The 14,094-nt window shown below is 58.0% G+C and overlaps 2 protein-coding genes across 2 annotated transcripts in view; both read right to left on the bottom strand.

Moving 5' to 3' along the window:
• TRARG1 (trafficking regulator of GLUT4 (SLC2A4) 1) overlaps window positions 1–4,231 on the bottom strand; it is an 11,602-nt gene extending 7,371 nt beyond the window's left edge. The window contains exon 1 of the mRNA XM_032263516.1: window positions 3,845–4,231. Within this exon, the coding sequence (XP_032119407.1) occupies window positions 3,845–4,231 (387 nt within the window). The remainder of the gene's footprint in view (window positions 1–3,844) is intronic.
• A 7,071-nt stretch (window positions 4,232–11,302) lies between these two features.
• Window positions 11,303–12,433, bottom strand: BHLHA9 (basic helix-loop-helix family member a9). The gene has a single exon (XM_032263474.1). The coding sequence runs from the start codon at window positions 12,431–12,433 to the stop codon at window positions 11,780–11,782; it is 654 nt and encodes a 217-aa protein (XP_032119365.1). The 3' UTR covers window positions 11,303–11,779.
• Between the last annotated feature and the right edge of the window lie 1,661 nt (window positions 12,434–14,094).

Raw genomic sequence — 14,094 nt, 5'->3', positions numbered from 1 at the left:
CTCCCATCACCCCCTCCGTCTCCCATCACCCCCTCCGTCTCCCATCATCCCCTCCATCTCCCATCACCCCCTCCATCTCCCATCACCCCCTCCATCTCCCATCATCCCCTCCCAGCTCTGCCATGTTAGTCAGACCTTCTACTCCGATCCTCTGCTTCCCAGAAGCCAACACAGCACCTGGTGCATAAAAGAGCATTCATTCACGGGACCTGACCGTCCTCCACCTGGTTCATAAGAGACGCATTCATTCACGGGGCCTGACCATCCTCCACCACTTTGTTCCTTCGGCACAAGTCCCTTGCCATTCAAGTCAACTGAATGAATGAATGGTCAGTGCAACTAACTCTCAGAGAGTTCCAGAAGCCCGCCCTGGCCCTGGCCCTGGTCTAGGTCAGGCCTCTTCACCTCTGGCCTGCATTCCTACCAAGGTGACCTCTCCTGAGTGCCAGCCTCATCCCCTCCAGCCCCTCCTCTCACCCCGACCCAGACGGATCCAGCAAAATGGAAATCCAACCACACTCCTCTCGGCTCCAAAGCCTACAACTTGCTGTTGGTACAGCGGGGGTGATGCTTGAAGACATTATGCAAAGTGAGTGGGGCAGCAACACAGGCCTCCTCCCGTATCATTCCACTCATCACGCCATGTGCGGAACGGGCAGAGCTACAGAAACAGAAAGGAGACTGCCGTGAGGGGTTGGGGATGGAGGGTGACGGATGAACGGTGCAGGGTCCGTTTCCTTTCTTTTCCTTTTTTAAGATGGAATCTCGCTGTGTCATCCAGAGTGGCTGGATCTTGGCTCACTGCAACCCCCACCTCCCAGGTTCAAGCGATTCTCCTGCCTCCGACTCCCAAGTAGCTGGGATTGCAAGTGCACAACACCACGCCCGGCTAATCTTTTTGTATTTTCAGTAGAGACCGGGTTTCTCCATGTTGGCCAGGCTGGTCTCGAGCTGCTGACCTCAGGTGATCCTCCCACCTTGGCCTCCCAAAGTGCTGGGGTGACAGGCCTGAGCCACCGTGCCCGGCCGGGGTACAGGGTTTCTTTTGGAGATGAGGAAAGTGTTCCAAATGGACTGCGGCTGTGGCTGCACCTGTGTGTGGATACGCTAAAAACCACTGCAGTTTAGATCGGTGCCTTGGGAGGGTATGCGAGTTCTGTCTCAAGACAGCCGTTTCTGGAAACCTGCGATGGCTTCCCATTTCCCCCCGGGGAGACTCCCAGCTGCCCCTTACGTACCATTACCACGCAAGCCCCCACGCCCTGCTGGTGTTGCTCTGAGCACTGGGTGTGGCCTGTCCCATCTCACCCTCTCCTGGCTCTCACGAAGGCGTTACATGATGCCCATTCTGTAGACGGGAATGCTGAGGAGGAGGGCCGTGAATGACTTTCCTGGGGCCCCCTAATCACCTCGTGGGTACATCTGGCAGGGGCACTTCTTGCAGTATGTCATAAGAATCTGTTTAAGAGTCCCTCCCCGCTGCCCAGAGGCTCCGGGAATTGGCGATGGTGTCTGGCCAGCACTCTATTCCCTGTGCCCAGCCCAGTGTTCATCAGACCTGACTCAAAAACCGTAAAAGGGGCCAGGCGCGGTGGCTCACGCTTGTAATCCCAGCACTTTGGAGGCCAAGGTGGGTGGATCACCTGAGGTCAGGAGTTCAAGACCAGCCTGACCAACAGGGTGAAACCCTGTCTTTATTTAAAGAAAACAAAAAACAACAAAACAAAACAAAAAACCATAAAAGGGGCAGGGTGTGGTGGCTCAAGCTTGTAATCCTAGCACTTTGGGAGGTGAGGCGGGCGGATCACCTGAGGTCAAGAGTTGGAGACCAGCCTGGCTGACATGGTGAAACCCTGTCTCTTCTCAAAATACAAAAATTAGTGGGGCATGGTGGCAGGTGCCTGTAGTCCCAGCTACTCGTGAGGCTGAGGCAGGAGAATTGCGTGAAACCAGGAGGCGGAGGCTGCAGTGAGCCGAGATCGTGCCATTGCAATTCAGCCTGGGCAGCAGAGCAAGACTCCATCTCAAAAAGGAAAAAAAGTCTGGGTGCGGTGGCTCATGCCTATAATCCCGGCACTTTGGGAGGCTGAGGAGGGCGTATCACAAGGTCAGGAATTTGAGACCAGTCTGGCCAATATGGCAAAACCTCATCTCTACTGAAAATACAAAACTTAGCCAGTCATGGTGGCGGGCACCTGTAATCCCAGCTACTCAGGAGGCTGAGGCAGGAGACTCACTTGAACCTGGGAGGCGGAGGTTGTAGTGAGCCGAGATTGTGCCATTGCACTCCAGCCTGGGAGACAGAGTGAGACTCTGTCTCAAAAAAAAAAAAAAAAAAAACCTGAAAGAATGTGGCAAGGCACTGGCTGGGTTCCGTGGTGTCAGGGTCCTGGGCTTGGGCTCCCGTGGACAAAGACAGGTCCCACGCAGCCTCTGCCCCTGCCACCCACCAGGAGGTGGTTCCAGGAGCTGTTTTCGCCCGAGCCCTTGGGGGGCTTTCCTCCCCAAATCTGGTCGCCTCCTGGGACCTTTCCCTGTAAGTGAGAGGTGGGCCCTGCCCAGAGCCACTGCTGCACCCCTGGGTCCTGGCTCTACCCGCACATGGTCCCTGGGAACAGCAGGGATCACGGAGAACTGCCCCAAAGGTTCCCGAGCCCAGGCCCAGTCCCTCGGACTAGGAAGGCTGCGGGTGCCCCCATGTCCTGGAAGGTGGTACCGGCTTTGGTGGGATGGGGAAAGCTTCCCTGGAGGGAGACTGGGCCTCCCTGAAGCAGACGACAGAGGTATATGTTTGAGGAGAGAGGAGCTTTCTCAGAGGACCGCTCCTGGGGGCCCAGTGCCCGTGGCTCTCCAGGGAGCTGCTCCCGGCTGCGCCAACGCCCACCCGCCGGCCGTCCTCTGGCCCCGACCAGCCTGGGCCAGTGGTTTTGTCCCCACGGCCGCCCCTACCCTCACTCTGAAAGCGTCGCCTGCCCTGCTTCTCTCTCCCCCCACCTTTTGTAACTCTCTCTTCCTGGACTTCAAGAGTCCCTTGCCAATATCTGCTGACACATTCTATGGAATCCTTTATAAATAGTTGTGCCCAGATGGCCTGGACTGGACACAATCTAAGACAGTTCACTCAAAACCCTGTAGATGTAAAAACGCGGCCACATGCCCCTTCCTGGGCGAGGCGGGCCGTGCCCTCTGATGCTCACGTTTCACTTGGGACCCAGACCTGCCCTGCCCTGAAGACGGAGGCTGGAATCAGCGCAGCTGCGGAGCTGCAGAGGGCTCTGGGGGACTCCACCCTCGGGAGGAGCAGCCTGCGAGCTCTCCCCTCCTCGTGCGCCCTGGGGAGCCTGGCCCTGAGCCCTCAGTGCCCCGCAGGGAAGCCGCCGCTCTTGGAAACCGGAGCTGGGGGAGGCTAGGAGCGCTCAGGTGCCCTGGAGGACAGGTTCCTGGGAACACAGGGCCCTGGGACCCCCGTCAGGTGGCAGCCTCTGCTGAGACAGCCCCACTCAGGGATGACTCTGGGGCAGCCCCTCCCTCCAAACGCAGCATGCCCCGCAGCCTGGCGGTCTCTCTGCCCTGCGGGACTTAACACCGGCAGCTCCTGAGTGCCCTCCCCGAGCCACAGGCACCGTCGAGCAGTGATGCCCAGAAGCAGAGATGAGAGAACAGAGCAGACGCCTTCCCGGCCCCGGGGCCCCTCCCAAGGGGAAGGGAGGCCAGCGAGAAAAGGGGTGTCCCTCAAGCCCCCACGCCCAGCTCTCCACACCCCAGGCAGTGTGTGTGGGGCCTGCCTGGGGGACATGCCGCCCCCTGGGCCCAGCCCCACTCTGGAGGGAAAAGCAGCACTTACCATGATGGAAAAGATGAGGGGGATGAGATTGAGGGGCCAGACGGGGCAGAAGCAGGAGGCAACGGCCAGGACGAGGTAATCTCGGGGGGCTCCCCGGTCTTGGACATAGGAGGTGGTGGCGATGGAGGAGGCCCTCCTGGAGCTGGCCCGGGAGGGGGACCGAGGCAGTGGGGCCTCCAGCTGCCCCTCGGAGATGGCCTTGAGGGGCAGGCCGTGGTCATTCCGCTCCAGATCCAGAGGCGCCGAGAGGGAGCTAGACAGACTCAGGGTCTTGCCATCCTTGTTCTCTGCCCTGGTGAGGAGTTTCTCCATCTCCGGCAGGTCCAGGGATGAGGTGGAGCCCGGCTCCTGTGCAGAGGGAAACTGAGGCTGCCCCAGGTCGGCCATGGGTACCTGGCCTTGCGCTGCTGCAGCTCCAGGTGGGAACACAGGCTCTGGAGGGACCTCAGCGCACCATTCCCCAGCCCAGACTCTGGGCCTCCGGGTCGGGGCAGAGGCGTCCCCCGAGGGCCGGAGGGCTGGCTGTGTGCTGGAAGGTTTGGGCTGGGCTTCTTGAGGCCAGCTGAGTTCAGAGGCTGGGGCCTGCCCGCTGCCCTGCGGAGCTCCCAGGAAGACACTGGAGCCTCCAGCTCCGTTCAAGTGTGAGGCCAAGTTTGCTGGCGCTGCTGAGAGCACAGATGGGCAGGGAAGCAACGGAAAGCTCTGGGAGCAGGGAGGAGAATGCGCCTCTTCCCAGGGAGGCTCAGGCTAGGTTGCAGAGGCTGTGTGTGTGTGTGTGTGTGTGTGTGCGTGCGTGCGCGCGTGCACCCCACACAGCCTTCCTCCCTCTCCCCCTCCTTGGTGATGCTTTTCCTCTTCAATTCCCTCTCTCCAGAGATTCACCCTGGCAGCATTTTTGCCTCTGCCCCAGCCCAGCCCAGCCCAGCCCAGAGAGACTCAGGGCAGCCTCAGGTTTCCGCTGGAGCTCCAGGGCCTGCTCCTCCAGGTGGGGGCTGAGAAAGACACATTAGTGGCCAGGCGTGGTGGCTCACACCTGTAATCTCAGCACTTTGGGAGGCCAAGGCGGGCAGATCATGAGGTTAAGAGATCGAGACCAGCCTGGCCAACATGGTGAAACCCTACCTCTACTAAAAATACAAAAATTAGCCGGGTGTGGTGGTGTGTGCCTGCAATCCCAGCTACTCTGGAGGCTGAGGCAGGAGAATCACTTGAACCTGGGAGGTTGCAATGAGCCAAGATCTTGCCACTGTACTCCAGCCTGAGTGACAGAATGAGACTGTCTTAAAAAAAAAAAAAAAGGAAAAAAAATCACCCTGGGCCACACAGGGGTGTGTCTTCAGCTGTCCGGGGAACTGAGCCCTGTGCGGCTTCTGCCAAGGCAAGCTTGCAGTTCCTCCCATCTGCTGGGAAATGCTGGGCCTTAGGCCCTCCCCTCACATCCCACCCAGACCCTGGCCCCCAACCCCTATGAGCATCCAGGCTGAAGCCTGGCTCCAGCTCCAGGAGGAAAGGGGAGGCGTGGGCGCCGGGCGGGGTAGCCCCCGGAGGGTGCGGATGCTGCCTGGACCAGCAGGTCCCACGAACGGGTTTCTACGCAGCTCTGCACCGGGTAGGGAGGAGGGTAAGGGGGGCTGTTGAGCCGGCCTCGTGCCCATCAGAGCAGTTCCGTGGTGCTAAAGAGCCGGGAGGCAAAGAGCCCCTAGGTCAGAGCTGCTCGGGCGGGCGCCAGTTCTGAAGGGCCTCAGGCTGCGGCTGTCTGTCCTCTCGGATCCTCCTCTGCCTCTTTGTTCTCTCTTAGGTTTTCCTCCTCTGATTCTGCCTTCATCTCTGTCCTCTGCATCTCTTTCTCTCTAACACTTCTCCTTACATTGTTTCACAAGTGTGACCCGGAGCCACCAGGGATGTGTGTCTGTGGTTTGAAAGTGGCTGTATAAAATAGTTTAAAATCCTACAATCAGGCGGGGCATCATGGCTCATGCCTGTAATCCCTGCGCTTTGGGAGGCCGAGGCAGGAGGGTTGCTTCAGCCAAGGACTTCAGGACCAGCCTGGGCAACATGGCGAAATCCCATCTCTACAAAAAATACAAAAATTAGGTAGGCGTGGTGGCATGCACCTGTAATCCCAGCTACGTGGGAGGCTGAGACAGGAGGACTGCTTGAACCTGGGAGCTCAAGGCTGCAGTGAGCCGAGATCGTGCCACTCAGCTCAATGGGAGATATGGGAGCTGAAAGGACACCTGTAAATGAATAAGATTTGAAAATTTGGCTGGGCCTGTAATCCCAGCGCTTTGGGAGGCTGAGGCAGGTGGATCACTCGAGGTCAACAGTTCGAGATCAGCCTGGCCAAAGGGCAAAACCGTGTCTCCACTAAAAATACAAAAATTAGCCAGGCATGGTGGCAGGTGCCTGTAACCACAGCTACTTGGGAAGCTGAGGCAGGAGAGTCACTTGAACCTGGGAGGCGGCGGAGGTTGCAGTGAGCCGAGATTGCACCACTGCACTCTAGCCTGGGTGACAGAATGAGACTCCTTCTCAAAACAAAAAAAACCTCACAATGTTTGTGGCTTTGGTACAACTTTTCAGATGTCATAAATTTGACTATATTAAGAATTTTGCTCAGGCTGGGTGTGGTGGTTCATGCTTGTAACCCCAGCACCTTGGGAGGCCGAGGTGGGTGGATCACCTGAGGTCAGGAGTTCAAGACTAGCCTGGCCTAGTCTTCATGGTGAAACCCCATCTTTAAAAAAAAAAATTGAGACCATCCTGGCCAACTTAGGGAAACCCCATCTCTATCATAAATACAAAAATGGGCTGGGTGTGGTTGTGCGCGTCTGTAGTCCCAGCTACTCAGGAGGCTGAGGCAGGAGAATTGCTTGAACCCAGGAGGCAGAAGTTGCAGTGAGCCAAGATCACACCACCGCACTCCAGCCTGGGCAGCAAAGTGAGACTCCATCTCAAAAAAAAAAAAAAAAAATTTTTTTTTTTGGCTGAACAAAGGAAACCCGTAGTGATTTGCAAAATGGACACCTTGGGGAAGCGGCCTCATCCTCCTCAGTTCTCCGGGAGTCCAGGTGTGGGGCCAGGAGTGAGCTGGGCTCCAATGCCCAGGAGCACCCAGAAATATGTTAATGTCTGTGTAACACGAAAGTTCCTTCGCAGGGTGGCTAGGGGGTCCCTGAGACCCCTTAGGCTGCAAGTCAGTACCCAGTTGGTCAGAATTCCATGGTACAGCCTAGGAGCTGGCCCCTGGGTGGAGGGACCACAGCTGCCCAGCCCAATTCAGTAACCCCTAACCACATGTGGCTTCCAAGCCATTGAAATGAGACTCATCCAAGTTGAGATGAGCTGTGACTGTAAAATCCACACAAGACTTGGTCCAAAAACAAAAAGAATGTAAACTATCTCATTACTTTTTATATTGATTACATATTGAAATGATAACATTTTGGATATATTGGGCTAAATAACACATTAAAATCAACATTATTGATTTCATCTGCTTATTTTTACTTTTTAAAAATATGTCTAGTAGCTGGGCGAGGTGGCGTGTACCTGTCATCCCAGCTACTCGGAGGCTGAGGCTGGAGGATCGCTTGAGTCCAGGAGTTCTGGGCTGTATTGTGGATACCATTTGGGTGTCCACACTAAGTTCGGCATCAATATGGTGACCACCCGGAAGTGGGGTACCACCAGCTTGCCTAAGGAGGGGTGAACCAACCCAGGTCAAATGGAGCAGGTCAAACCTCCTGTGCTCATCAGTAGTGGGATCGCGCCTGTGAATAGCCACTGCACTCGAGCCTGGGCAACATAGCAAGACCCCATCTCTTAAAAAAAAAAAAAAGAAGAGAAGACAAATGTGCCTAGTAGAAAATTAAAAAAAAATTTTTTTTGAGACGGAATCTTGCTCTGTTGCTAGGCTGGAGTGCAGAGGTGCCATCTCAGTTCACTTCGATCTCTGCCCTCCATGTTGAAGCGTTTCTCCTGCCTCAGCCTCCCTAGTAGCCGGGGATACAGGTGCTCGCCACCACGCCCAGCTAATTCTTTGTATTTTCGGTAGAGACGGGGTTTGACCATGTTGGCCAGGCTGGTCTTGAACTCCTGACCTCAGCTGATCCACCCGCCTCGGCCTCCCAAAGTGCTGGGATTACAGGCGTGAGCCACTGCGCCCGGCTATGTGTTAAATTTTTGATTGAATAAAAGGAGGAAAGAAAAAACTCAGGTTGGCTGGCGGACTGAGGTCGGGGGAATTAGGGACCGTTTGCTCTGCCCGTGTAGGATGCTGGATTCTCAGCGCCACCTAGTGGCAGGTAATGATGAGGGGAATGACCAGAGAGGAGGGAGCAGGGCGGAGGGAAAAGCCGCCATGGATTTGGACTCCTGGCAGGTCAGCCCAGCCCAGCCCAGCCCAGCCCAGCCCAGCCCAGCCAGCTGCCCATGGCGGCGCTCGTCTGCAGTTGCTCCAGGCAGGTTCAAACGTAGGACCACGTGGAAGACCATGAAGGACCGTGGCGGTGTTCATCACACAAGGTGGGTTTGGCTGGCACAGTGCTGGCCCAACAGGTGACTTTTTTTGTGAGATGGAGTCTCATCCTTGTTGCCCAGGCTGGAGTGCAATGGCACAAGCTCGGCTCACTGCAACCTCCACCTCCCGGGTCCAAGCAATTCTCCTGCCTCAGTCTTCCGAGTAGCTGGGATTTCAGGCACCTGCCACCATGCCTGGCTAATTTCTGTAATTTTAGGAGAGACGGGACTTCACCATGTTGGCCAGACTGGTCTCAAATACCTGAACTCAGGTGACCCACCCGCTTCGGCCTCCCAAAGTGCCAGGATGACAGGTGTGGTTTAGCGGGCACAGTGTTGACTCAACATGTAATTTTTTTTTTTTTTAGACAGAGTTTCGCGCTTGTTGACCAGACTGGAGTGCGATGGTGCCATCTTGGCTCACTGCAACTTGGGATTACAGGCGCGCACCACTACGCCTGACTAATTTTTGTATTTGTGTATTTTTCGTAGAGATGGGGTTCCACCATGTTGGCCAGGACGGTCTCCATCTCCTGACCTCAGGTAATCTGCCCGCCTCAGCCTCCTAAAGTGCTGGGAATAGAGGCATGAGCCACCACGCCTGGCCACGATAACCACCATTTTTAAATAATCACAAAATCCTTTCTTCACCACATATCAGTCATCTTGGAGAATGGATATGATCTTGGGAAGCCGACAGAAAATCAAGCAAGAGTTCCAGGAACCCTAAAGGGCACATAACTAAAGCTACTCAGGCCCAGGACCCCTGCAGCATCAGAGGGAGGAGGAAGCGCTTGTCAGGCTGATACGTGTTTGATACACACACAAGTGTCCACACAGCCACACATCTGTGTAAGCACACACAAAATACATCCATATCACAAACTCAGAATGCCAGGCAAGTATCAGCACACAAACATATGATGTGCGCACCCAAACACGCAGCCCTGGACAGACCTTGATGACTGCAGTGTGTCCTGAACTTTACAGTTTATAAAACACCTTCCCAGGCATTCTGTCCTTGCAACAACCTTGTGAATTGAATGTGTCTGAGCAGCCTCCGCCCAGTGAGTGCTTCCGCGGGCCAAGCACTACGCTCCTGCTTTATTTTATTTATTGATTGTTTTTGAGTCATAGTCTCGCTCTGCCGCCCAGGCTGGAGTGCAATGGTGTGGTCTCGGCTCACTGCAACCTCCGCCTCCTGGGTTCAAGCAATTCTCCTGCCTCCACCTCCCATGTAGCTGGGATTACAGACACCCACCACCACATTGGCTAATTTTTGTATTTTTAGTAGAGACGGAATTTCACCATGTTGGCCAGGCTGGTCTCGAACTCCTGACCTAGAGATCTGCTCCCCTCGGCCTCCCAAAGTGCTGGGATTATAGGCGTGAGCCACTGCACCCAGCCTCCACTATGCTATTGCTTTAAATGCATTGTCTCATTTAGTCTCTACAACAGCCTATGATGTTAAGCACTTATTCTGGCTCATTATACAGATGGGAACACTGAGGCTCAAAGCCACCAGGTGCTTTGCCCAGATCACTCAGCTGGTAAGTGAGGAGACATAAGTCCGGACCTGTGACATCCCCCCGCCCACCCGCTGAACTCACAGGGCTGCTGCCTCAGGATTCTGCCTGCTCGGGCGTCCTTGCCATTTCCAGGCTGAGCACGCGATTTCGGGAGAACCCTTATTTCTTTCAGTCCTGGAATTTAGGCAAGCAGGACTTGCTGGCCATTGTATCGTGTTTCCAGAGAATGAACACCTGAGGCTGAAAGAAGGCTACGGCCTTGTCCAAGCTGGCCTCGCCTCAGATTCTAATCGTGCCAACAGTCGTGACTGCGGAACGCCTTCTGTTTGCCAGAAACAGTCCATTAGGAACCACTTTCACTCCTCACAGCCGCCCTGCGCTGGAGTCACCATTCATGTCAGAGGGGAGGAACCGGAGGCCGAGAGAGGTGGCTGAGGAAGGGCTGGTCCTAGGCAGGCCTGGCTAGACCCCATGTCCCCTATGAATAGCGTCTGTGCCACAGCCCCCCGGGCAATTGGGAGCCCGAAGGCCTGTGGCTGAGGACAGGATGCTGAGCATGCCAGCCAGGGCCGGGGTTCGCAGAGTGCGGAGGCAGCTTTCACTGTGGCCGTGAGCCTCACCCCACCTGCTCTGGGACACCCCCCGGACCATGCCTAATTGCGTTTCTCTAGCGTCCATGGGATCCCCACCCTGAGCTAGCTGTGTGGAATCCTTCCCTCCCCTGCTCGAAAGACCCCAGCTCTGGCCCAGCAGGTGGCCCCTGCAGCATGACACCCTTAGCCTGAGCCCAGCCGGACACCAGCTCTCCTCAGACGAGGGCAGCTCTCCACGTGGAACTGGCTGTGCCGCTCACTCACTCAGCAGGCTTGGCCTGAGGCCCCTCTGCCCTCACTCAACCCCCCCACCCAGAATCCTTCCTGGGTTCCAAGTTGGCCCCTCACCATGGGGGGGGCCCTGGCCCGAGGTTCCCTGGGAGCTCTCCCTGCCTGTCGCTGGAGGTAGGTGCATGCAGGACTTACTGGCACCCAGTCCTTGGCCTGCCCTTGGCCTCCTGCCCTGAGACCTGGCCAGACTCTCCCTTCGTGGCAGCCCTCCCTGTGGCTGGCTCCAGACCGCAGCTCTGCAGGGAGGTCCAGAGCCTGGGCTGAGCACATCCATAACCTCCCAGCCCCCAAGCCCCTCTCCCAATACTGTCCTCTCCCACCCCAGGGACGCAGGGCGGGGCATCATCGCTGGCTGTCTCTTTCCTCCCTGTGGGCCCCAGAGCTCGGCCACACCTGGGGTTTTGCCATGAACCCATTCCCCCAGCCCACCTGTGCGCTCAGGGCCCGCCCAGCGTCCAAGGCCAGCGCGGCCCTCAGGCTTTCCTGCCACCCTGGGCCACTGCGCCCGCTGGAGTCTGGAATCGGGCAGAAATGACAGTTTTCCCTTTTTATTTTGCTGCTGCTCCTGACTGCCTCTCCCGGATCAGGCTTGGGCAGCGGCGCAGGCAGGGGAAGGGGACTCGGCCCTTGGCCATGAGACCACAGAGGGCCCCACGGCTCCCACACCTGTCCCATCCCTCACCCTCCTAAAGGCAGAGAGGGCAGACGAGCCCCGAGGCACGGGAGTGCAAAGGCTGCTCTCCAGGACGAGTTCCAGTCCAAGATGAGTCCGGGATCCTGACACTTTCCTGGAGCCGTCTCTCCAGGCTGGGATTGGGGTGCTCCCCAGGCCCCCGTGCTCCTTTTCCCTGGAGAGGCGTCGTCTCCTCCGTGCCAGGTCTCAGCCGGTGCAGTGTCGCTGTGTCCCGTGTCGCTCTGTCCAGGCGCCTCTGCAGCCTCCGCTCTTGTAGCCCAGCTGCCAGCCCGGCCTCCCTCCAGGCCCGCGGGCGTCCCGAGCCGGGTCAGGAGTGCTGGGGACCCATCCCGGGGCTGGCTCGCAGGTCGCCGCGCGGCCAGGGAGGCGGCCCGGCAGAGGAAGCCCCCGGACCTCGGCGCCAGCTTCCCCCGGAGCACGAGGCGCAGCGGGGCGGGGGCGGCACCGGGGGGCGAGCGGCGTCTGGGCGCTCGAGGCCGGGCCCTGCGGGGGGCGGGGGTCTGGCGCCCGAGTCGTCCCTCGCGTCCCCGGGGTCCCTGCGCGCGCCCCGGCCGTGGCACTCCAGGTGTCCGCAGGGCCCGCGGGGCGCGGGGCTGGCGCTCAGGGCGAGGGAGAGCGCGGCGATGCGGTGGATGGCCCTGCGCAGCGTGGCGATCTTGGAGAGCCTCTTGCCGCCCAGGTCGTGCCGCAGCGCCCGGCGCAGCGCGTTGAACGCCTCGTTGTAGTCCAGGATGCGCTTGCGCTCCCGCACGTTGGCCGCCATGCGCCGCGCCTTTGACCGCGCGGGCCGCGCGCGCCTCCCGCCCGCCTGCTCCTCCGCCTCGCCCAGGCCGCGGGGAGCGCGGCCCGCCCACAGCACCCCCAGATCTGCCCCGACCCCGGGGCAGGAGCCCCCCAAGTCCTCCGAGGAGCCCTCGGCCCCCTTCCGCGCCTTGAGGCCTAGTCCTGGCGCTCGCAGCATGGCCTTCCCGGGCCCTCTGCCCTCTGCCCTCTGCCCCAGGCCCGGCTCGCGACACGGACGGTCCCGGCTCCTGCGGGCTGGACACTCCCTGGACTCGCCTCTCCGGCGGGGCTTTATGGCACCACGCTGCGCCCCGCCCTCCCACCCATCCATCTCCCTCCTCCTGCTTTATTACCGGCCTCCAGGTAGGTCGGGGGGCGAGGGGGGAATGGAGGGAAGGAGGAAGGCGAGGAAGGAAGCTTGCAGGCTCCTGAAAGCGGAGACCAGACAGGCATCCTGGCCACGTCGCCCCAGGGAACTGGCCTCACTCCGGGGCCGCTGCAGGGTGGACGCGTTCCACACTCTTCCTCCCCACTAGAGCTGATGGGAACGGAAAGATTGGGAGCGGCTGGGCCCGTGGCTCAAGCCTGTCATCCCAGCACTTTGGGAGACCCAGGCGGGCGGATCGCTTGAGCCCAGGCGTTTCGAGAGCAGCCTGGCCGACAGGGCGAGATCCCGTCTATAGGAAAAATACAAAAATTAGCCAAGTGCGGTGCTACATGCTTCTGTAGTCCCAGCTACTCGGGAGGCTGAGGCAGGAGGGTCACCTGAGCCCAGGGAGGTCGAGGCTGCAGTGAGCTGTGATCGCGCCACTACACTTCAGTCTGGGCAGTAGAGTGAGACCCTGCCTCAGAAATACAAATAAAAACCAGAAGTGTGGTGCTTTGGTGTTTTTGTTGTGGTGGTTGAGACCGAGTCTGGCTCTGTCACCAGGCTGGAGTGCAGGGGCTCGATCTCGGCTCACTGCAACCTCCACCACCTGGGTTCAAGTGATTCTCCTGCCTCAGCCTCCCGAGTAGCTGGGATTATAGGCATGCGCCACCACACCCGGCTAATTTTTGTATTTTTAGTAGAGATGGGGTTTCACTATGTTGGCCAGGCTGGTCTTGAACTCCTGACCTCAGGTGATCCACCTGCCTCGGCCTCCCAAAGTGCTGGGATGACAGACGTGAGCCCCCGCCCCTGGCCTTCGGTGTATTTTAAGAACCTTGAAAGTACTTGTCAAGTCTCATGGGCAACCACAGAGCTGGCATTGAGGAAAGCATGAGTGTTCCACCCGGCAGGGCTCACCCAGAGCTTCTGGCTTTCTCAGCTACGGAGCCTGGCTGGCTGCTATTGGGGTTCGGGTTTTGGTTGGGCCTGACTCTCCCTCCACTGCCCTTTGACCTCCCTTCTGAGGCAGAGCTGGGCTGAGTCAGCAGCAGAGGGCGATGGGGAAGATTCCTTTGCAGCCCTGGCTCCCCATCAGGGGCATCTTTCGGGTCCAGAGCCACCGGGCAGAGGTATCTCATGACAGCCCTGCCGGATTATGAACTCATTGGGCAGCCTCTCCCCTCTTCCCCAGGGATTTTTATTTGAAACAGGGTCTCAGAAAAAAGATAATGCTTATTCCTAGGGAAAGACCCCCAGTGAAATTTCAGGCATCCCCAGGCGAGTTATTTGGAGCATCTTAAAGTCACTCGTTCCAGCCACAATCCAAATGCCTCCAAAATGCCCAGGCCTCTGGTGGCATCAGCTGGACTCAGTGTGTGGTGTGCGGTTCGCATCCATCTCGCCAAAAGAGCACTGCCAATAAGCCCATTATTTCAAACTGTGAATTTCTCCACTGAGTTAAATAATAA

This window comes from Sapajus apella, unplaced genomic scaffold, assembly GCF_009761245.1.
Source record: "Sapajus apella isolate SASKATOON/1434 unplaced genomic scaffold, GSC_monkey_1.0 scaffold136, whole genome shotgun sequence".
Classification (NCBI taxonomy): Eukaryota; Metazoa; Chordata; class Mammalia; order Primates; family Cebidae; genus Sapajus; species Sapajus apella.
The sequence above is the reverse complement of the archived record's forward strand: the minus strand, read 5'-3'. Positions and strand labels throughout refer to the sequence as shown.